Source organism: Seriola dumerili, unplaced genomic scaffold (assembly GCF_002260705.1).
Source record: "Seriola dumerili isolate Sdu_G_001 unplaced genomic scaffold, Sdu_1.0 BDQW01000069.1, whole genome shotgun sequence".
Taxonomy (NCBI): domain Eukaryota; kingdom Metazoa; phylum Chordata; class Actinopteri; order Carangiformes; family Carangidae; genus Seriola; species Seriola dumerili.
The window spans coordinates 396,752-421,609 of NW_019174324.1; the positions used below are offsets into that span (position 1 = coordinate 396,752).

A 24,858-nucleotide genomic window follows, 5' to 3' on the forward strand; every position below is an offset into this window, starting at 1 on the left:
TCACAGTAATTGTTCTGGAAATATTGAAGCTTCCAAAACATGCTTTTGGTACCCTCTCAGTGTGGCGTTGTTACTATAGCGACCACGCTGTGATTTTGCAGGTTGCCGTAGTAAACTGAATTGTGACAGGCTACAGTGAGCAGACAATGATGACGCAGCAGTGCAGATTCTCTCTGACCAATCAGCAGCCTGCAATGTTTTCATGTCACCTGTTGTTATTGCCTCAGCAGAGATGCCTCAGTTATTGCCTCAGCAGAGATGAGATATATATATATATATATATATATATATCTCTACTGTCCTGTCCATTAAAGCCACAAAAGGCCCCAAAAATTATATATAATATAGCCATATAGGAATAGTATATATATATAGAAAGGATTACGATATAGTAAATTAAGTAAGATGAGGACAGGAAATGGGGAGGCAGAGAGAGAGAATAACACGTAGGAAAAGGCCGTCCGAAGCGGGAGTCGAGCCGGGGGCCAGCTGCAGCAAGGACTGTGGCCTCTATATATGTGGCGCCTGCGCAGCCCACTGCGCTACGCGACGCCCCAGAAGCAGGTGTTTTAAATGCAGGTAAACACGCTAATGAAAGCAGATTGACCCCTTTCCTCCGCCGACAGAAGCCTGATGTTAATGGATCTTAATGGGTTTTTTGACCAGTGAAAAATTAGCTGCATTTTTCCACTCAGTCGGATTCAATAGCTGCACTTATTGAATATGTGCCGTAGTATTTGCTGTGTGAAATGTCACCTGTGCTCTGTTCCCTAAAAGGTCGATGTTTTATTCAGCTGATCGTAGCAACTTCAACGCAGCAGAGTTGTGATTTAGCTTTTTATGAATCAATATGCTGAATTCATGAAGCTCATTAAACTCAGTCGTCCATCAGAACCTTCGTTATTTGGTGTAAGTCAGTAGTTGGTGAGAAATCATGTGTAAAATAAAAAATCAATCAGACCATTGTTTGTTTATTGATTTAGTCGTCACCACTGGAAACAGCTGATCCCTGTAGACTACAGACCTGTTCACACCTGGGGCCGGTGTCACCGAGATATCTCAGACCAGTCTTAGTTTGGCTCATGGATCAGTCTGATGTCAGTCAGACGGTTTCACAAAAAACAAAGACTCATTTTAAGACTGAAACATTAGACACCTCACCGTCAGACCAGCTCAGCACCTAAGAACAATGTTACCATGGTAACAATCAATGACACCTGCGCTGAGCAGTAGCACCCAACAGTTAAAAAACAGGAAACCATGGCTCATAACTTGTGGTTTGCTAGCATTGTTACGGAGAGAATGATGAGAAGGGAAAGAGATTTTAGAGACGGAAGCCATTTTTTTCCGAATCAGATTTTCTATTTTTTCTTTTCATTGTTTCACTCTTCAGGTAAAACGTCCTTGCAACTGTTGAATTCCTCCAGAACACAGACATGTTCTGCTGAGGGTAAACATAGCTGAGCGGTTGGATACAGTTTATCGGTCGGCCATTTTTTTTATTTTGAAAAACATCTTAGTTTACCCAGAATTCATTGCACCACAGTCCGTCTTAAGATAGTCGAACTGCTTTGTGCTCTGAAGTCTGACTGTTTGTTAATCTAAGAGTCACAGTGTGTCTCTGTGAAACTGGCTCCTGGTGTTAACATCTGTCTCAGGTGATCGATCACAGGTGCTCAGCTCTGTAAGTTCAGGTGTGAACGCACCTGAGGCGCATTGAGGACTCACATGAGATCCGATCACTCAGGCCTCATTCAGATAAATATTTTACCATTTCAAATGAATCACACACACACACACAGACACACACACACACACAAAACAGAGCCTCCTGTCTGATTGGTTAACTCCTAATACCTGTTTATTTGCATATAAAGCAGGAAGTGAGATCTGATCACAAGTGGTCACTGGAGACACATTTTAAATCCAGATGTGAACTGTTCTACTGAGAGCTGACCACGTGTGATTGGATAACTGAACACACATGTTAATGCAGGTGTAACCAGGTGTGACCTGGGCCTGTTTGATCAGATATGTCAGGAAGTGTCAACATATCACGTCTCCAGTAACAGGTGCCCTTTAATACGACGACACATGGAACATTTCACTTGTTGTTTTGTTGTCTAGACATCTGAGACATACCTCGCTGACTGACTGTGTGTGTGTGTGTGTGTGTGTGTGTGTGTGTTTGTGTTTGAGGAGGGGGCAGACAGGACTTATCGTACATATCTGAGGTTGAGTCAGAGGAGACGAGTGTCAGCTGGCTTTTATTTTGTTGTCTCTGTTTGAACTGTCGTCTTTTTCCATCTTCCTGAAAACCAAAAATATGCAACACACACACACACACCCACACACACACACACACACACACACACACACACACTGTGTTGTTGTTTGCAGCTGTAATTCGCCTGACTGGAATTTACCTCCAGACGATTCCATGAATTCCACGAGCGGGGAAAACCTGCCAATCCACTGAAGCCGGGATCATGTTGTAACGCTCTCAGACTTTTTCATTTAACTTCATTATTTTTCACTCAAATCCTTACATTGTCACCATGGAGACGGTGCACCATCGGGCAGGTTTCCAGTGGTGTAGTTTCAGACTGTTGATACCCTCTCTCTCTCTCTCTCTCTCTCTGAGTGTGTGCGCCTGTGCTGTTAATTATTCAGGGAGCTTGTCTTAGGTGTGTTGTGTTGCTTTAAGCGGAGCAGCCATGCATGATGTGTCTCTGAGCCGCACCATGATACAGACTGTGAGCTCTCGGCCTACACTGTGCTGGGGGCAAGGACACAGACAGAGACAGTGACCTGGTTTATTCATAGCTGCTCCACTGCTCGTGTTTTGAAGCCTGAGGGATTGCTAAGCAGACTTCCTTACATTAGGCACATTCCTGACCTCGTTAGTGTCTGGCCCGTGAGTTCCCTGCATTCAGAGGTGATTAAAGACCTGAACCGCGGCTCCAGCAGGAGTTCAGCTCAGGTGAAACAGTAGAAATGGATTCATTTTAAATTTAAACTCTCCAAATCAACTGAACCCTGAAGGCACATAAACACACCACGTTCTCTCCTAGCTGACTGCTGGGAGCGTCACTTGGACTCTGGGAAGCTGCAGTCAATCATTAGCTTTAATGAGCGCTTTAATTGGCCAGCCTGAGGCCCGGTTCACTGTACATTTATTAGATTCAATTATGAAGTCTGATGTCGTCTCTGAGCCAAGGTCTCTACAGTGCATCAACACAATTTTAATTATATTATTGTATTTTATGTTTCAGGTAAAGGTAGGTTCAATGTACAGTGAGAAAATCAGTAAAATGAGAATTGGTTTCAGTGGCAGAGCAGACCGTGCAAAACTGTAAAACATGATATTATGAAACACATCACATATGATGGGAAATATTGCAATATTCAATATTATCAATTATCGTTGTGTTGCTATGGAGATGCCTCGACCTACAGACCATGTTTTCCAGATGTAAAACGACATGAGTGTTTGGTACAAGGCCAACAACAATCACAACATAAAAACTAAATAATGGTTTTTATGCATAAAATTATAACAAGATTTTCCACAAATGTACATAAGGTGGTTAAAATGAAGTGGCAATGTTTTATATCCAGAAGGTCAAAGGTCAACTTCGCTGTGACATCATAATGTTCTGTGAAAACACTTAAGGTCACGGTTTAACACTAACTCAGCAGCAGAGACTGTGACCGTGTTTCCTGTAACTTCACTGGTTGGTGGACGTGAGGCAGTAACTCTAGTTTATCGTACTTCAAAACTTCTGTGCTCTGACAGGAAGCCGGTGTTATTTTTGCTCATGTAAGCTAACTAAAATGTACTTTTATAAACTCCATAAATACACATGTGCATTTTGTAACAGCGTTTAACTTGGAAAGTTTTCTGGAAAAGGTTGGTAACGTTCAGTTCCAGTCATATAAGACGTTTGCACGACTGTACACCGAAACACTGTCAGGCCATCAGATTCTTGGCCTTTTCCTGATGTCGGCCATGTGCTGTCCAGCTGTGTGTGTGTGTGTGTGTGTGTGTGTCCTGCATAGAGTGCCAGTAACAGAGCAAACCTTCAGAGGAAAATGAGTCAGTGTTTGTGTGTGAGAAGAGACTGGAGTGATGTAACGTCTCATATTCTCTCCATGATGAGAGACACACACACGAAAGGATCAAGTCTGACACTTGAGGTTGAATTTCTCCTCAGCTGAGGGAGTTACTGAAGGTTGTTGCACAGAATCACTTAAAAGGTTTCTTCTGTTAAGGAAAAACCTTAAGACGTTTGCAGCAATGAATGAGATTTTACTGCAGTAAACTTCCATGGAGACCATTTGTTTGCTGGTGATACCTGTGAACATCTCACCTGTATCGTCTCACAAACCACAGAGCATCATTGACTGTAGAGTTAACCTGAAGAGAGCTGAGGAGGTGGAGCCTTCAGATCAGATCAGAAACTGATGTCGATCAAATCTGTGGAGCAAAATCAATTCTTCTCATTGATGATCCATCAGGTGCAAACTCTGGTTGTGATGTTCGTCCTCTTCATTTACCAACATAAACTCAGACGTGTTGAGTTCAGGTACAATCAGAGGAACCTGAACTATATTTCCTCAAGTGATTCCTCAAGTATAAAGACTAAGATACGGAGGAAACCTGAAACACTTGAATATTTCAAGGAAAAGTTTTAAGGGTGTTTTGTGCATAAAGGAAAATCTTCTGGCAGATTTAAACTTTAGTTTTTGTGTTGACTGAATTTCTCCGTCTCGACTTTGTCAGAAATCCAGGAAGTAAATGTTTTAAACCTCTCTGCTGGATGATGTTTGTATCAGCTGACCTCCAGCCTCAGGTCTAACTCTTCCTCCTTCTCCCTTCTTCCCTTCAGCCCTCCAGTGTTACTGTGACCGCTGCAGCGCCAACTCCAGCTGCACCACAGATGGCGTCTGCTTCGTCGCCATCCGCAAGTCGGGCAGCCGGCTGACCACCGAGCAGCGCCAGTGCGTGCGAGATAACGAACTAATCCCGCGAGACCGGCCCTTCATCTGCGCCCCGTCCGCCAAACAAGATACGGGTATTTACCCCATCTGCTGCACGACGGACTACTGCAACAAAGACCCCAACATCAAGATCTTCCCCGGTAAACACACATACACACACACACACTTCGGTTAATATACATTGACTGTAGTTTCCCAGAGGGCTTTGAGTGTGCACCAACATCATTAGGGAGAACAGATCTATAGAACAGGAGCAGCTAACCGTGTGTGACTGAGAACAAACAGCCGTCAGGTTTCATTCCAGCTGATGAGTTCTCCCTCTAACTCTCTGCTTTCAGTTTAATACGTCCGTTAACTTCCATCCACCAGAACGTTATAGAGGATTATTTAAAATTTACCCATTGTACTTAATTAAAATGCTGAATGTATGAACAGGGTTCTTTAGGGGGGTCTGCTCTCTCACTCTTCTAATCGTCCATAATGTGATGCGATGAATATGTGATATGACTCAGACTGTCTCTCGTGCTGCTCCGGTCTTCAGTTTGCTCTTAGATCCAAAAACAAAGACTTACTCGTTTTTAAACCGGAAACATCAGACACCTTATCCCCAGGCTAACTCAGTCCTAAGACCAATGTTACCATGGCAACAGTCAGTGACATCTGCGCTGACCAGTAGTTCCCAACAACAAGAAACATGGCTCATAATTTGTGGTTTGCTAACATTGTTACGGAGAGGGCGAAGAGAAGGGAAAGAGTTTTTAGAGACAGCAGCCTTTTTTTATTTGTTTTTATTTATTTTCTTAATCAGGTTTTTCTTTTTCATTGTTTCACTCTTCAAGTCAAACGTCCTTGTGACTGTTGAGTACTTCCAGAAAAACACAAACATCTTCTGCTGAGGGTAAACAGAGCCGAGCAGTTGGATGATGTTTCTCCATCAGCCATTTTTTTTTTCCCTTTGAAAAAAGTATTTTATTTACCCAGAATAAATTTTACCACAGTCTGTGTTCAGATAGTCAAGAACAGGGCTGCACGATATATAGCTACACGAAAATTATATTTGGCAGATTTTGAGATTTCAGTTGGAATGATGTTTTTTTGAATTTAATTCTCACTGAAAAAAATCTAGAAAATGAGGATGATGTGATTTTTGTTGTTGTTGTACCAAACATAATGTTCCTTTTACTTCTGGAGATTATGATTTATTGGCCGGAGCGTCTCTGTAGCACCACAACACTGGTGGTGCTAACATAATGTTGTGAAACACTTTAAATCAAAACAATTGCAGCTTCTGCCATTTGGGTTTTGCACTTGGTCATATTGAGATTTGGATTATATTTCCTTTAATTGTGCAGCTCTGGTCGAGAACTAAACTGCTTTGTGCAGCAGGTGAATTCAGACTCAGTCTATCTGAAGTCTGACTGTTAAATCTAAGTCACAGTCTGTCGCTGTGAGACTAGTCTCTGGTTTTATTTCATTTTCTTCTTGATTCTTGGGTTTCTTTTGTGTTTATGAATGAAACTGGTCCCACATGATGTTTTGTTTTTCAGCAGAATGAAGCCATCTGGGTTTTGTTTACTTCAGTTCGTGGGTCAGTGTCATCCATCTTAATTAGGTATCTTTAACAACGTTATTCAGGGCACTTGTTGTTGTTGTTGTTGTTTCAGTAACCACGAGGAGTTACTCCCCCCCTGTCATCTGCCTCTGCCGGTAACTTCACAGTGAGCGCGCGTTGCCCTCTTAAATTCCTGCTGAGATTTGTGGCGGCTCAAATATATTTATACAATACTTGCTAATGCAGTTTTAAAGATGTCAGTCAGAGCTGGAGGACGGCTCCGGCCTTCACAGCAGTTCCTCTGGATTTTAATATACAGCCACAGAATAAGAAACTCTAAAAGAAACTTCAAATAATCCATCAGATCTCCCACAGTGCTATTACTGGAGTCACAGATGTGCCGCTCGAACATGACTCCAATTCCAGTGAAGGTTGCTCAGTCAGGTTTTCACTTGAGTTAAAGTACTGCAGCACTTGATTTTAAGTCGGTTGACCAACCACAGCAGAAAAAAGGAAACTACTACAGGCTGTCTGCTGCGTTGACCACGACTCACGTCTCTGGTGACGGGTCTTCATCTTCAGCCCCGTCTTTATCCGACGCCGCCATCGTTAAGACACTGACGGGTTCAAACAGTCTGAATCCGTGCAGCATTAAGCAGCTTTGATTTTAGCTGTGGCTCACGTTTCGTTGTATTTCACATTGTTGCTCTCACACTTGTAATTAGATTAATTTGGCGTTGCAGTTTTTGTTGCATTCCCACAATTCTTTGCTTTTTTTAAAGTACATATTTTTGGGCTTTTTATGCCTTTATTGATAGCACAGTAGAGAGAGACAGGAAACGGGGAGGCAGAGAGAGGGGGAATGACCTGCAGTAAAGGGCCGTCTGATGCGGGCCTCGAACCGGGGGCGACTGCAGCGAGGACTGTGGCCTCTACACATGGGGCACCTGCTCAGCTTTCTTCTCAGAAGAAATTATTCTTCTGTTTTCAGCCTTTAAAATGCAGTTAACCAAGGTTACATAAGCCATACAGAAATACAGCTCCTGTCACATGTAAATGAGATATTTCAGTTAAAAGACCAGTTTTTTCTTGAATGCGAATGAGATTCTCAGAGAACTAAGGTTGTGAATTGTTCCCCCAAGCTGGTGCATTATAAAACATATTCATGACTTTAAGAATGGACCCAAAGCTGTTAAATGAATGCACTTTTCAAGGTTGCAAATAAAGTCGTAATATTACAGGAATAACGTAATTTTGAGAATGAATTCCTAAGATTTCAAGAAAAAACATCATAATATTACAAGAATAAAGTCATAATATCACAAAAATGAAAAATGTAAAATTTCAAGAGGAAAAAAAACAATTTTTAGGAATAATACATCAACCAATCAAACAGGTGAAAGGACAGCAGGGTCGAAGGTCAGTGTCTGAGCCTGAGCTGCTGTTTGTCTGACAATAGAACAGAATCAGTTTCTTCACAATCTTTACAATGATCTGATGATGATGATGATGATGATGATGATGATGAGCCAGAAGATGAAGGTTGTCCTTATTTGTGAAACCTAAAGAACTTCACAGGATGTTCCTCATTTTAAAGCCTCTGATCTTTCCCTCTAAAACAACACGCAACCTAAAATAAGACTCTATCCACATAATATTATGACTTCTTTAAAATTAAATTCTGAATTTATTCTCATTATGACTTTATTTTTGTAATATTATAAATTTTCTTGTAAAATTATGACTTAATTCTGATAATATTATGACTTTATACTCGAGGTGTCAGATCCCCCCCTCAGTGTGGTGCTAATCCTCCGTCGTACTAACTCACCCTGGTGCAGCAGCGTCAGCGTGAACCAGCAGAAACAGGTGTTTCTTTCCTCCAGCTCTTCACTGTCTCCATAGTTTTTAAATTCAGCCACACATCTTCCTTTAGACCTTCGGTGGAGACACGTCCGCCGTGTTTTTTGTCTCTCTCGTCGCGTGATCAGATCTGGTCATGGAGAAGGATTCACAGCGTCACTGGACTGTAAAAGACAGTAAAAGATTGATCTCAGGGTTTTATGAATCAATATCAGATTATTTAAATGAAGTTTGAAACATCCCTTGTAATGATCCATTTGAATTACTTTTGAAATGTTAAAGGTCTGTAGTTCTGCTTCATACTTTAGTGGAAAACATATTTTTAAATTAAAATTTTTATAATCTGATTTTCACCACTTTTAAATTAGCACAGTTTTATTGTTGCACCAAGGCCAGTTCTCAAAGGAAGAGCAGAGGCTGTTTAATATTCCCGTTTGTAAAGCGAAGCCTCGTTCAGACCGATTCCTCTGGAGGAGGACAGGTGAAGTTAACGTCGCCTGCATCCCGGCTGTGTATGTTTCCGCCCCTTCACCTCAGTCATATTTACAGCTGTTTCTCTGTGACTCGTCCTGTTAATTAAACTTCATCCAGTTTGATCAGCTGCTTCGTCTTTCTTCTGCTTTTTTTTTAATTTTTTTATCAGCTCAGACTTTTGTGTGAAAAAGGAGGAAGTGGAAAATGTTTTTGCTGCTCAGATGAAACACAAAACAACAAGGCACAGACAGGATGTTATAAGGATGTGTGCAGCTGCTCTCTGACTGACAGCAGACCTGTGTGAACGAGGCTGTAGTTAACATGAGGTTCGGTTAGTTTCAGTGCGCGAACAGGTGATGGAGAGAGAAACATACCTACCGTTGCTATGGTGACATGCAGTTTAAAGATATGGATTAAATGAACTCCTGCCTTTTCTGTTTCATACAATGTGAACCCAACAAACGATACACGCCAGCTGCGTGTTCGTAAGTAGAAGTACAACATACAGAATCAATCATTGGGTGATCGGATTACCACAAATTATTGATCTTATTTTCTTCAAGTTTTATGCCTTCATGTCGTCCGACCATCTCAGTCTCCTGGACACGATATCTCAGTAGAAGAGCCACTGAACTTCTTCAAGTTTGGCACAAACGTTCACCAGGACTCAAGTATGACCTGATGAGAAATTGGTGGTCGAAGGTCGCGGTCACGGTGACCTCAGAAAACACTTTTACTCAAGACTTTAGCAGTTACGACTTTATATCAGACTCTGGATAAACAGGGATGTAACCTGGAACTAGTCCGAGCGGCGGAGGGATACGACCACGAGGAGGTGGTTCTGGTTTCACTGTCACATTTTCTTGCACCGTGACTTTATTATTCCATTGCACAGATGTTGTTCAGTGCAGTGGGTCTTAAAAGTGACAGCCCTCCTCCCTGTAACACATGACAGTCTGAGGATACGAGCTCATTATAGACGACTCAGACCTGTCTTGTTCTCTCTTCTCCCCGTCGGACTGACGGGCCGAGACAGAGTCCGTCTACCTTTTTATACCTCCCTCATCTCTCACTTTGATTAGGACCGTCTGGTTTTCACTCCCCGCTCTGCCACTGGTGTTTGTTCCCTCCATCACTGATGGCGGAGGTTCATCAGAAAGGTTTTACAGCCCTGAGAGTGTTTGTCTTGTTATTCTCTTCAGCTGTGAGGAACTGAATCACTCCAACAAGTCAACACGAGGCTGTGAAGAGGCTCTTACTGATTACATGTGTGCTGGGGGGAGCTGCTGGGATTAAGACGTGTTGTACTCTTCCCCCGCTCCATGTCTCATAACTCAGTTTTAATCTCACCCACTTGTAGGAGCTGGTTATTTGGGTGGATGTCACTGAAATCTGTAATAAATGACTCTGCTCCTCTGTAGTGAGGAGCTCTGATCTCTGGTCAATAATAATCAATAATAATGATGCAGATTGTGGAGGAAATGACCTTAATTTACCTGCTTTCATTCATTTCATGACACACAGTCAATGTGGAGGTTAATTCACGTTCTTTTAAAAGTCACAATGGAAATCTTACCACGTTTGACCCGTTAACTTTAACTGTCTTAGGGAGTTTAAAAGTGAATCCACATGAAGGTAACAGCTGCAGCAGCACAAGGTTCAATCAACAGTATGATCATTTTATCATATGTTCAGAGGAAATAAATTCAGTCTGTGTCAATCACATCAGCACTTATATAAGTTTGTTTTAATTTAGTTTTTCTTTCACCTTTCAGTTTTCAGCAAAAGAGGAAAAAAGCCTTTATTATAATGATTTATAATCAGTGACAACCTGTGAGGCTGCACACATCACAGCACGCTTTAAAGACGTTTCACTTAAACCAGATAATGAGCCTTTAATTAGAACTTTTTAAATATTTTATTCAGTGAAGCAAGATATAGAAGAAGACAGTGATAACATGGAAAGACATAACGTAAGATGTATTTAGAGCAGGGATGCCATGGTTACGGCCCGCGGCGCGGACCCGGCACGACTGAACATCACATCCGGCCGTGGGTTGATATGGGAGAGCATTTTTTGTCTGCTTTGCGGAGCAGGTAAAGTTGTTTTTTAGAAAGACAAACGCCAAAAATGTGAATTAAATCAGATAATTTCGTTAGGTAAAAATGTGTTAATGACTGAATAAAATAGGTTACTACTTTATTAATCCTGCGTGAGCCTGCTGGTGTGACTCTGGCGGGAGACAGACAGCGCAGTGATGAGCCCCCCCCCCGTCGCGTGCGGGGAAGGATAGCAGCCAACCAGTGAAGGAGACGCTCGCCCATTCCCTAAGCTTACATTGCTTGCACAACACTTTTGATCAGCACCTCAGCGATTTGTTTATTGTTGTTGTTCATATTTAAACTAGTCTGCACAGAGAGCGTGAGGGGGCGGCCGAGAGAGAGAGAGAGAGAGCTCTGCGGTCTTGGCCATTAGTTCATGTTATTTTTATGTAGGTAATATGTTGTCAAATATGTTTAAAGTTAAATAAACTAGCCTACCTATACAGTAGTTATGTCTCGTTGTATTAGTTTGTCCTGGTATTGATGTGATGCGCGTCATTGAATAAAATAGATATTAAAACAGTTTGAATATATGTGTTTTTTAGAGGGAATATTCGAACGTCATTTTTGAGCAGTGTTGACAGCGTAGCATGGATAGGACAACGTTACGTTTTCAGAGGGTACTGTGACTTGCTTTAGGCTTCTATGTAATTGTAGGCCTCATTGTGAGGCTATTGTGGTGCCAATGCAATTTCTCTTTGATGTGTAGGCTTTAATGAATAATTTCAAACAGTGATGTTGAGTCAGTGTTTGGTCTTTTCAGTTCGAAAGTGTAATTCGGCCCGCTGAGGTCTCACTTGAAAAAAATCTGGCCCCCTGACCCATTTCACCCTGGCATCCCTGAACTAGAGGGACAGAGAAATAGATAGAGGAAATAAGCAAGTACGGTGTGCGGTATTTATTTCCTTTCCTTCCTACCAGGCAGAACACGAGCACTTGGGTGTGAATTAGCACTTAATGTTATTACTTTCCTCTGTTCTCTCAGCGCTGGGTTTCACTCGGCGGGTTCAGCTGGAAAAACATGATGTCACATGTTTTAATGTGGCAGTCAGGAACATGTGGACGATAGTTAAAGGTCCATACGGTCTAAAGGTAGATGTCCATGCGTTGTTTGATCATAAAGCAGGTCTAGGAGCAGAGCTTCCTCTCTTCTGATTGGCTCACCGACCTGTTGTAGAGCTCCAGAGAGGAGATGTAAAACTACAAATATATCTTCTTATGGATATCTCAAAACACGGAAGAAGAGGAAAATATAGAGCTTTAAATCTGAAGAAAGTTGAGGAGTTTGCTCATGTTGTCAGGTCTAAACTCTGAGACTGTAGTGGATGAGATGAACACATCTATGTAGAAGTCCTTTAAAAATCCTGTGTACAAAATGACCCGATACACCAGTGTTTCCCCTGAATTACGAGCAAACAAGCAGAGTGATTTCACCGTTTAGTGGAAAGTCTTTACTGAACCGACTCCTTTGGCAAAGGAAATAGAAGTAAGATAAAAATCAGAAGTGAGTGAAACACAGTGAGGAGAAGTCGTGAGGACAGGTTTCAGTCTGGAACCTCAAACAGCTGAGGGGAGATGTTTCGTTGTGAGGGCTGACACTGGGAGACGGAGCTGGGGAATCCATCATGTCAGTGACTGTCCTCACAACTATAGGAAGACCAGAGTGTGTGTGTGTGTGTGTGTGTGTGTGTTAGAAAACACACAAATCTCCCATCAGCCCTAGCAGATGGATGGTGCCCCCGCACCACTTGGCCTGTTAGCTTCCTGGCTCTCGGCTAACACTCGAGGCCGGCCACTTGTCAGCCTCCGGTCTGTTGGACGTGAACCTCTCCAACAGCGAGCGGCCTCGTTCGGTCCGTCACATGTTGGTGTCGGACCCGGATCTGAAGCCCCTCCCCCACAGGTCTCGTACACACTGCGATGTTTCTGATCTGTCTGTCTCTCCTCCGCTCCGCAGGCCCCACGGTGAAGCCTCCTCCTCTGGGCCCCGTGGCCCTGGCAGCGGTGATCGCGGGCCCCGTGTGCGTGCTCTGCCTGCTGCTCGTCGTGGCGTTCTACGTTTGCCACAGCCACAGGGGTCTGGGGGCCGGAGGGGCCGGGGCCCACCACCACCACCACCACCGGGTGCCCAACGAAGAAGACCCCTCCATGGACCACCCCTTCATCACTGTGGGAACAACGCTGAAGGACCTCATCTACGACATGACCACCTCGGGGTCTGGATCAGGTGGGTGCTGACGTTCCTGCACAGTTCCTACAGACTAGATAAAGTCGCCAGATTTTCCTTTTCTTCAGCTTTATGTGATTTTTGTGATTTTATTCTGACCATCTTTCAGTGAGGACAGGGGGAGCCAGATTTCCATGTCACTGCTAAACATTTCCCGTCCACACACAGAGAGATCCTCATGCATTTAATTTGGGAATTAGTTAAGGATCTGTTGATATTTGTGAGAGTCCAGGAGCTTATGAGAAGGTAACTCTTAGTCAAGGTGTCACAGAAGTCGTACCTCACCTTAGCACAAAGCCAGGTACAGACCTCCGCACCACTGCAAAATAATAACTATTGATTAGAAGATTCAGAAGCTGAAAAATGACCAAGAATCTTATCATTGTTTACATTCAGTTTACACAAGAATCTGTTTTGATGTTTATCATTTTTATCTTCACAAAAACTAGTTGTACCTCGTCTTCTTAGGTCGATATTCTATAATACCAAATATCCTGATATCTTCCACCACATGTGATATTTATCATAATATGAAAAAGAAACGGCCACTGAATGTTTCTGAGGGTTTTGCCAGAAAGCTGAAAACAAAAACATCATATATCAAGATATTCCATTTTATTGTCCAGTAGAACCTCAACAACAGTTAAAAGTTTATTTATGTGGATCTTTAAAAAAGTGTATCATATTTTAACCGTGGTCATAACTCAGGGTTTATAGAGGCTCCTCTGAGTTACAGTTGTTACTGTGTGTGATCCTGTTTCTGTGAATATCTGTCTGTATTTTAAGTCTTAGTGTGTGTGTGTGTGCGGGCGCACAAGTCGCTGCAGCTGTACACATCTTAAAGTAGAAGTGTGTATAATGACTGGCTGGCCCAGATTCAGGCTATACACACACACACACACACACACACACACACACACACACACACACACACACACACACACACACTGTACTGGCAAAAGCTCTTCTTTATGCTACCCATAAATTAGCACCTCTCTGTGCAGACTGGCACCTCCGACACACTGCCAAGGAAGGACTTGGATTCAGTCTTTGTAGCTATTTACACCATATTGTACAATATGCAACTGTGTGTGTGTGTGTGTGTGTGTGTGTGTGTGTGTGTGTGTGTGTGTGTGTGTGTGTTGCCTGTTGAAACTGGAGGAGGATTTTCATCCCTCTTCCATTTCCGTTTCCTCATCAGCAGTTAGCTAAACCAGTGAGGTGAAAAAAAACCTGTTTCCCATAGTTTCTGCAGAATCTCACATCAGTAACTTTGGAAATGTAAAAAAAAAAGTAAATTAAATGTACTGTCAGTTTGTAGAGAGTTTTGAGCTGGAGTTTGGAAAGATCAAGTGATTGAAAGCTTGTGGTTTATATCGGTGGTCGGCAACTGGCGGCCAAAACTGGTCCTTCAGATTATTTTGGTCTCAGACTGACAGTCCCACATTTAGTAATAATGTTCAGAGAACCCCCCACCCCCACCTGAAGGTGATCATCATACTGTTATCAATGAGTGTGAATGACGGACACGTCACTGTGGTCAGTGAACAGCACCTGGTGCTCAGATCTCAGCAGCAGTTACACACAGGATTCTGCCTACAAAATAAAAGCATGAGAACATTTCTTTTGTTTCTTTTATGTTCTTTGCGGTAATGCTTTTTATATCAAGCAATTATGAGCTCTAATTCTGAAAGGTTCTGACAGGAAGTATTCTGTTACTTGTTTGACAGACCTGAATTAGCCGACACAGGTTGTGTGATATGAAAAAAATCAGAGCGCTCAAACATACAGTATATGACTGTGGGAAGAAAATTCCAGTTTCATTTTGATCAATTTCTTAAATCAGCTTCGGATGATGTTCCCGCCGCCTTCTCCCTTCACATTCTCCCTGCTGCAGAACAGAAACACCGCATTAGGTTTTAGATTATTTAGGAACCGTGACGCCATGACGTCCTGTGTTTTAGAGTTAAGTTTAGAGTACAGTTTCAGATCAGAGCGACTCTGATCAGTGCACAACAGTAAAAAACAGTGCAACACACAACAACAGACACAAGGACACAGGATAGTAGATTCAGGTTTATTAACTGAGGTTTGGAGGTTTTGACATCGAGTCTTCTGCCCCTTCACAAGTCCTTGGTCTTCCTCCTCCTCCTCCACCTTCCTTGTTTATATTCCTTAAGCAAACGTGTTCCTCATCATCATGTCGTTTTCTCTCCAGGTCTACCACTGCTGGTCCAGAGGACCATCGCCAGGACCATCATCCTCCAGGAGAGCATTGGTAAGGGGCGTTTTGGAGAGGTGTGGCGGGGCAAGTGGCGCGGCGAGGAGGTGGCCGTGAAGATCTTCTCCTCCCGCGAGGAGCGCTCCTGGTTCCGCGAGGCTGAGATCTACCAGACTGTGATGCTGAGACACGAGAACATCCTGGGCTTCATCGCTGCTGATAACAAAGGTGAGAAACCTCTGGAGGTCGGAGGCTGATCCAGATCAGACCATGCACCCCGAATCCAGCGAAGAAGAATAGAATATAAATCATCAAAGTCTCAGAATCTGAACTGTGAAAATCAGAGCCTCGTCATCCTTCTCCTCTGTAAATGACAGTGTGGGCTGATTTAATTGCATGTGAACCTTGAGCTGTCAGAGCAGAAAAGCAGCTCAGCTAAAGGTGAGATCGGTGCAGACGAGTAACGGCTGTGAATAGACGGGTTGGCAGACAGTACGGGGGAGTAACGGCTCGCTGTGAAGACCAGACTTCACCACAGTTTAACAGCTCAAAGTGATTTCAGACGCCGTGACTCCTCAGGTTCTCTGCTCCAAAGAAAACAAGACGGGAGAAAGAGTTAATCATTAGCTGATCAAAAAAAAGGGGGGGGGGGGGCATGATCAGTCTGTTTACTGGATGGTTCATCTGTGTCGTAATGACCCCGACTTTCCTGCTTTTGCAAATGCCCACTGTGTGATACATCAACATGTCCTGGTAGATGATGCTTAACTCCATCTGTGCACACGAGCTCCAGCACCAGCTGTTTGAATATCTCCTCGAGGAGGTGGAGACAGAGACTTCTCCATGCAAACGCCAGGAGGTCCTGAAACGTCCCAGAGCTGGGACGACGCATCGCTGCTGGACGTCACGGTGACACCGAACACGCTCAGCTGTCACCTGCAGTGGAGAGAGAGAGGCCTGTCACATATGTTGAGCTCTGTGAAGAGACAGAAGAAGAGACTTGAGCATTTGCCAAAAGACACAAAGGTCACATTTGGCGACCAGGAGGTTTTACAGCCAGAGCGCTACGATGTCCAATCGGACAAACTGTCGGCTGAAGTCGGCAGCAGATTCAAAGAGCTGGACTAGATGGAGAGCATCCTCTGACGACAGATTTCCAGCGTCGGCTCTGTCTGATGCTTCAGGCGCCACGACCTGAATGTGAAAAACCACCTCATGTGAGGGTTTACGTTTCCATGACTTGTTTTTAAATCAAGTTGTGCATTAAGCAGGTTCATGGAAACACTCCTACTGTGGGTCAAATCTTTGTCAAATGGTGTTTTTTGTAAAAGAAGCTGATTGAACCAAAGCACAGAGCCGCCTCACTTGACTGTATGAGGTCGGCCTCCTTATGAACCCAGCTGTAAACCACCGGCTGAGAGAGTCACAGCCGCCTCATTGACTGACCTGAGTACGTACAGCCACGGTGACGACTGTAAGTATTGGTAGCTCTGTGGATCTTAAGTCAGTGTTGTACCCTCCTTATCTGCGAGTACACAAGGGTCTGCTGGTGTCGCCATCAGAGAGCGTATGTGAGGATCTTGCGGGGATGTAGATTCTGTGTCGAAAACCATGGCGCTGTCCGTGGTGCTGAAGTCACAGACGGATTTATGGAAACTCCTCATCTGATATTCACTCGTCTCTAAAGCAAATATCAAGAGCTCTCCGCTCGTTTTAAGAGACGAGTTGCAGCAGCGTTCAGAGCGAGCTCTGTTTCCTGAAGTGGTGAAGTAGCTGTTGTTAGAGTTAAATGCTGCTTAGTGATCTTTGATTTCCGTAGCGTCCCTTTGACCGTCGCTGCTTAAAGTCCCTAGTCCCAACGGTACCAACTGCACATGAGCTGGAAAACAAACATGGACGCTTAGTGTAAGGTCAACCACACCACACCTCACCTCTACAGGTCATCTTTAAAAGAAATCCACAGCTGTCACAGTATTAATGAAGAAACTATCCACTGTTTTTAAAAGTAAAGGTCAAACTCTTGACCTGACCTTTGTCATTGTCATTCTCACAGAAGTCTGTGTTTTATTCTTCCCCGTTCATCTGTGATGGACTGAAGGTTGAATCTTTGTGGGTAAAAAGAAGAAGTGAGTTTGAGTGGGAGGATTTAACTTTCCTCTGCCAACATCACAGGTGACTTTATGTCGGTGACAGCTGCTCTGATTAGGAAGAGGTTTGGAGATGAGTGGGTCTGAAGGTTTCTCTCATTCACTCCCATTATAACGAAGCTTCACAGCATGAATGGGATTTAAACATTAAATAAAACAAAAAGTGTCAAAACACGAGTCTGAAAACACCGAACATTTGAGAAAGTAAAGGTCCAGTGATGAGTTAGGAATCTGTCTTTAACTCTTCATCTTCCTCTCTGTGCGTAGATAACGGGACGTGGACTCAGCTGTGGCTGGTGTCGGACTACCACGAACACGGCTCCCTGTTCGACTACCTGAACCGCTACACCGTCACCGTGGAGGGAATGATCAAACTGTCCCTGTCCACGGCCAGCGGCCTCGCTCACCTGCACATGGAGATCGTGGGAACACAAGGTGAGTCGCACACATTCGTACTCGTCCCGGGCGCACGTGTCCTTTTTATTTTCACAGTTAATAGTTCGGTATCTCAGATTTTCTTATGGATTTTGAATCAAAGAATGGAGAGTGATACACACGCAGCTAACGAGCTAAATCTAGAAGTCGACAGTGAATAATCCCAAAAGTAAATCTATCAGGTCTAGCTCTAGAGATCAGATCTCATGGATTAACTGAAACTGAAACCGGAGTGAAGAACAGCAGGCTGGTGACCAGAGAGTAGTGATAGAGAAGTAACTGCTCTCCTCACTGTATCCAGTTTTTATACGGTCAGACCAACCAATCACATTTAAATAAACTGATCTTTTGAATGTGGCCTGTTCATGATCGGTCAAGTCCCCTAGAGTCGGGAATCCGTCGGCCTGAGTGAAGCTGTTCTGAGCTGAGTGAACGTGCAGAGGGGAGAGCGTCTGGAGGGAAATAAGAGTCAGAGTCTGAGCTGATGCTTCCTGTCGCAGTAAACGTCGGTCTCCTCCAGACGTCACTCGCACGAAACCATTTCAAGCTTCCTGTTCCAGCTGGCTCTACGTCTAATATCAAAGAAGTGAAACTGCAACCAAGAAAATTCAGAACACAGTTGAAATGATTCACGTGAAGTTTCAGCAGTTTGCAGCCACGTTGAACACCTGAGTGTCTCTGTGTCTCCAGGTAAGCCGGCTATCGCCCACAGAGACCTGAAGTCAAAGAACATCCTGGTGAAGAAGAACGGGACCTGCTGCATCGCGGACCTGGGTCTAGCCGTCCGCCACGACTCTGCCACCGACACCATCGACATCGCTCCGAACCACAGAGTGGGAACCAAAAGGTAGTCTCATCTTCTTCTTTTTTTTAAGAATCCAAACAGGTTCTTATCAGTTATTCTCCTCTACATCTTGTTCTGTATTCACCGATTCTGTCGGGAGGAAACTGAAATCCTCTTCTCAGGTGGAGTCGCCGCTGCTTCTCCGTGCAGGCAGCTGGTGCGTTGTTGACTCAGAGAGGGAGAGTAAATCTGTGGATTGGGGCTGTAAATAAGGAAGTCAGGTGGATAGTGTGTCAGCGACTATTTAATCTTCAGGCGGAGACTCTGTTTCTATTTCCGCTCAAGTTTACTGGATTCAAGTTCAGATCAGTAATCTTGTCAGTTTTGGGTAGAAACGGGTCACGCTGGTGCTCAGCCTATCAGACGTGGCGCTGTGTGTTTGCGCTGATGACCCGGGTCTCTCGGGACCTCAGGACGTCATGGACCTTGAAATGACTCCTCTGCTGATTTGCCAGACACTCGTCCACTAAGAGGCCTCGAGTCTTTCCTGCTTTCTTCATGTGCAGCTCAAGGACGTTAAAAAAGCACAGAAACACTCGCTGCTTTAAACCTTTTACCACCAACCTGCTCTTTATAGTCTTTAAGGTCTATTTCATTATTTTATTGATGCTCCAGCAAAGTTCCCGTATATTTTTAAATGTTCTGTTTTAGTTATTTTTTTTGTTTTTTCCAGAACTGCGGAGTGAGAGTTTGAGTGTGGTGCAGCAACAAAATCACATTTAAATACAAGTCAAATTACTGCCTTTGAAAAGTCTCTTATTCAAAGCTTATAAAAAGTTAGTGTTGCAGTAACCACACACACAATTATTCATGACTTCCTCCACTTCTAACTCTCCAGACTGGAGCCTCTCTCTCTCTCCCTGTGTTTCTGTGTCCACACGTCTCTTGTTCCATTATGTAGACGTTTCTCGCTGCAGGGTAGGAAAGGCAGCGGTGCACTGAGGCCACGGCGGCGCTCTCTCTCTCCCACCGTCTTCCTCTTCCTCCCTCCCACAGTGATACCAGCACAGCTTTGGTCCTGGAATGTTTTTCTCTCCTCTTCTTTTTTTTGTCTTGTTTATTTCTTCCTCCTGCCTCCTCCTCTCGTCCGCGGCGCTCTGCCGGTGGTTTGATGCTGCGGGTGTGTTTCAGCGGCTCTAAATGATTCATTAAGCCTCGGGTCAGTGGAGACAGAAGCTACGGCCTTGGCTGAAACCCACGTTACATACTGATGATCTGATTCCACCAGAGTTTATTTAACTTTCTATCACAATGCCAAACTTCCAGCCAAGTACCAGGGAGCGCAGTGAGCACACACCTGAGCGGAGGACGGTGTGAATTAGAAAAGGTTAATCAGAGCAGTATTGGTCAGGTGGGATGTGATCTATCTGTGGCAGAGTTGTTGATCGATTCAATTCAGTTTTATTTATGAATCTCAAGGCGTTTTTACAGGGGAAAGACCTCGACATCTGATCAAAAATGAGTTCAAATATCACGTTTTAACTGTGAGTGACCACTGAGCCTGTTGGTGGACAGTGTGTATGTGTTGTTGTTTCAATATTAAATCAACTCCTATGTAAATTCAAACATTATTATTTGGTTGTTGGACGTCACTGTAACCGATCGCTGTGTGACTCCGCCTCCTCGCGTTGCTACGACAGTTCACAGTTTATGTTTTAAGATTTACGTCAGAAACGATCAGCACGACATTTGAAAGGAAATGTGGATGAAGCTAACTGTTAGCCTTGAGCTAAATATCACCAGTTATCAGCCTGGTAACTATCAAACATGGACAACAGACCAGATCATGGAGCGGAGGATTAAGACCGAGTCGGTTAAAAGAAAATCACATGAAACCTCCGACACAACAGGAAGTGTTCAGTTTCACTTGTAGTGTCATCACTGCAGAGACTCGTGGTGCGTTTGATGACATCCGGCCAGTGTTCATGAGTGTGATAAGTTGGATGCAACATAAAAAGCATCACTTGTTGCCGTGCAGGGGATTGATGGTTAAAAAAAGTCTTACATCATTAGACGAGGAGAAAAGTTCATCACCGTGTTAAAAACACATCAGTTTATTTACATCTCTCCCTGATCCTGCTACAATTCACAATCTGTGAAAAAGCAAATATTTTTCATTCAGAAGTTTAACGTCTGGACACGACGTTTGACGTGCTTCACTCAAAGTTTCTTCTTTAACCACAACTGGTTCATATAGATCCTGCTCAAACATAAACGTGTTAAACTTTAAGGTGAGCAGAGAAACTTTCCCCTCTCTGAACATGAATGTGGAAAAACACACAGTAAATATAATATATAATATGAAATAAATAATTCAGCTCAGTGAAGATCAAACATCATGAAGTAAAAAGAAGAAAAACACATTTTTGAGTGCAGGGCGCCTTTGAGGACGTCTACTCCACGTTGGCTTGAAATGATGATGTTGCTCAGAAGCGTTGCTCATATTGAGCCAGTTAGTCCTCACACCTTGTGTTAAGGTGCTTTCACAGTGCGTTTCTGCCAGTTTCGCTTCTTTCAGTCAAACTGGATGAAGACGACTTGAAAACAAGAGTCTGAGTTCACTTCCTGTCTGAGTGTTGCCAATTCTTTGTTGTGTGGAACTAAAACGGATGAAAACGACCTTTTTGAATCCAGCTGCTGATTCTGGAAACTATCCACAAAGCATCTGTTTTATTAATTTGTTTTTTATCTATTTATTTTCTGCCTTTATTTGATAGAGACACAGGAAAGAGAGAGTGGGGGACATTTATCATATCTTTCTTTTATGTTCAAGCTAAACATGTGGAAGTGACTTCAGTGTGAAATGGTTCATCTTGTTCTCATTCAGTCACTGATTCAACGATGACTCTTTATCAGGTGTCGGTGAAGAGACGTGGCGGTAACAGTTCACACGTGAACTGTTAGTGATTTAAAAACCAGAGCAACCAAAGAGATTCGAGATTCTCTGTGTTTGTCTGAAAGAATAAAGTTCGACTTGATGAGGTTTATACCTGATTTTATTCAGACACATCTTGATAAAAGCCTCTTGTACAGATTGAAACGCTCCCTGTGTGGGTTGTGCTTGAACATGCACACAGATAAAGATTTCTTTCTTTTTACATTTGATTAACTTGCTTCTCCCTTTTCGTCTAAACTTCTTTAATGAAGCTCTCTTGTTTTCAGTTTGATGTTTTCCTCTCTTGATTCATCTGAAGCACCGGCAGTTTGCTAACGAAGGCCGTCCATTCATTATCTGTTCACAGATCACTTGAAGAATTCAGTTAATTCTCGGTTCTCTGATAAAGTTATTGGATTACGCTGTTAGGAGTGTGTGGCTGAGACTGTGTGCACATCAGGTTTGTTTTCATTGATTATCAGATTTCAGTGTGAGCGGTGTGATTGAATCTCATCAGCCGGTTTGACACGGTCAGTAATGTGAGGTTTTTGTGATTCTTGTCCAGCACAGATTAAATCACAGCGGGTCGCAGCAGGTCACAGTGTGTCACGGGTTTTAACCGCGACGTGGCTGTAGAGTCGTTATCAGATCAGTTCTGCCGCCTCCAGACGGACTTAATGAACTGAAGGCTTTATTCTGACAGATTGATCTACAAGTTACTCACTAATTTATAGATTGATGCATATTTTAATAACACCAATCAAAATGTGTTGATGAACATTTTAAATTCACACTAATCAGCTCTATTAAGTCCTGCTCATTTCCTTCAATTATTCCTGTCTTAAAACAGTCAGGTACGAACATATTAACATTTAAACAGTTTTAGTTGGCTGTCATCATCCCTCCTGTTCATACCACACCAAACAAATATCCCTTCATACTGTCCCTTCAGCGTTTTTATCTGAAGCTGATATGATGCTTCAGTAGTCTGTGTGAGACGAGTCAAGTGAATATCTTCCAAAGTTGGTCTTTTAATATAAAATTCCCTCTCTTTGTTCCCCTGTTGAGCTGCAGCAGCAGGATGGTAATAAACTGATTTCCACTTGGTTTGTCTCACTCATAAAAGCTTTAGATATACTTTTATAAATATCTTTGTACACAGACGTTTAGATTTTATCCCTCATCACTTTTACTGGAAGCCCATTAGGAAGGTGTCACTTAATGGCCGGTATGAACAATGTGATAATAAAGATTAAATGTTTTATACTTCGCATTGTTCAGCAGGAAAATGTAGCTCAATGAAGTCGACAGTACGTGTCCAAAATCTTATGTCTCAATATGAGGTATATGATATTATTGGCCTGGGTTTCTTTCTTTAATAATATAATAATATTGTATTTTATGTTTCAGATGTGTTTTTTAATAATAGATTTTATTATTTTATTTTTCAGGTATTTTTTATAAGATATATTTGTATTATTGTACTTAATGTTTCAGGTATAACTGATGTTGCCACTAAACAGCAGTTCAAAGTTTTATTTGTCACATGTCGAGGTTCATCAGTGAAAACAGGGTCTGACTCGGCAGCAGCTCAGACTGTAAAACCTTAAAAAATAAATTGATATAATGAAAAATATCACAATATTTGATGTTATTGAGTACCAAGCCTAGTTGACAGGAGTTTCAGCACACGGTTATAAACTTCAGCAAGCAAATGAATTAACCATCAAACGGTGACAGTTTAATGAATCTGTAGCTCATTAATCATGGATGTTGTTTTGACATATCTATAATGGGAATAACCCGTCTAAGAGTTCACACCTAGCATAAAGAAATGATGATGAAACTGAAAACAACATTAGGAAAGTGACATCTCAGACAGAGGAGGTGAATAAATCAGACTATAACCGATAAACTGATCTTTACTTTGAAGCCACCGAGGAAACGATGAAAAGGAATCCAATCGCCTCCATCAAACTGCTGCAGTCATTACTGTGGTTATTGGTGTCGGGGGGGGGGGGCAGATCTATTGTTGATCAGTCGGCGGTTGTGTAATTCATGTTTTTGTTTCGGACCTTTTTCACATCATAACTCATGTTAGAAGGAAAGATTTAAAGATGCAGTTAGATGAACAAAATCATGTTGTTTGCTGTTCCGCTCCCTATTTAACATTTATATATATATATATATATATATATTTTTTTTTATAACAGACTAATGTAGTTTAATACAGATATTATTTATTATAATGTAATTGTCAACAGCTTTAATTCCTCATGTGGGCACCAATATGTGGAGGCAGTCCTCACAGTAGAAGTTATATCTGCTGAGTATCATAGATATTTTAAATATACTTATATCTGCTTACAGCTATATTATAATGTATGATAACTATATAATAATTTGATTTATATACTGCTTTTTAAAGCTAAATAGGTAGAAGGAAAGATTTAAAGATGCAGTTAGATGAACAAAATCATGTTGTTTGCTGTTCCGCTCCCTATTTAACATTTATATATATATATATATATATATATTTTTTTTTATAACAGACTAATGTAGTTTAATACAGATATTATTTATTATAATGTAATTGTCAACAGCTTTAATTCCTCATGTGGGCACCAATATGTGGAGGCAGTCCTCACAGTAGAAGTTATATCTGCTGAGTATCAATAGATATTTAAAATATACTTATATCTTCTAACAGCTATATTATAATGTATGATAACTATATAATTTGATTTATATACTGCTTTTTAAAGCTAAATAGGGAGATTTAAAGTAAAGTGTTTCCATTGTTCCTCCTGTGGCCTCCATAGCTTCTTGTGACACACCTAGCAAGTGTTTTGGAGGCACAGGGAGGGGAGCACGACCTTTCTCTCAGTCAAGGCTAAGACGCAATTTATTTCTGTCGCCATCATGTTGCTTTGCTCTGACTCCCACCTGTGCACGCAGCTGTGGACATGAAATACCAAACAGTCAGAGCACAGTTCAAGAAGAGGAAAATGCCAATGTGTCGCAGGATGCTTGTTCTGCTCTTTGCACTTTCCTCTCTCTATTGTTTTTCCAATCATTTCCAGTGTGTTTCAGATCATCCTCTCAACAGTAGC

At 42.5% G+C, this 24,858-nt stretch overlaps 1 protein-coding gene across 1 annotated transcript in view; it reads left to right on the top strand.

Moving 5' to 3' along the window:
• The window catches only part of LOC111220510 (TGF-beta receptor type-1-like), a 67,697-nt gene that overhangs the window by 33,073 nt on the left and 9,766 nt on the right, over positions 1–24,858 (top strand). Inside the window, exons 2-6 of the mRNA XM_022743582.1 lie at positions 4,893–5,144; positions 12,954–13,223; positions 15,442–15,672; positions 17,859–18,026; positions 18,717–18,873. Coding sequence (XP_022599303.1) covers positions 4,893–5,144; positions 12,954–13,223; positions 15,442–15,672; positions 17,859–18,026; positions 18,717–18,873 — 1,078 coding nt within the window. The remainder of the gene's footprint in view (positions 1–4,892; positions 5,145–12,953; positions 13,224–15,441; positions 15,673–17,858; positions 18,027–18,716; positions 18,874–24,858) is intronic.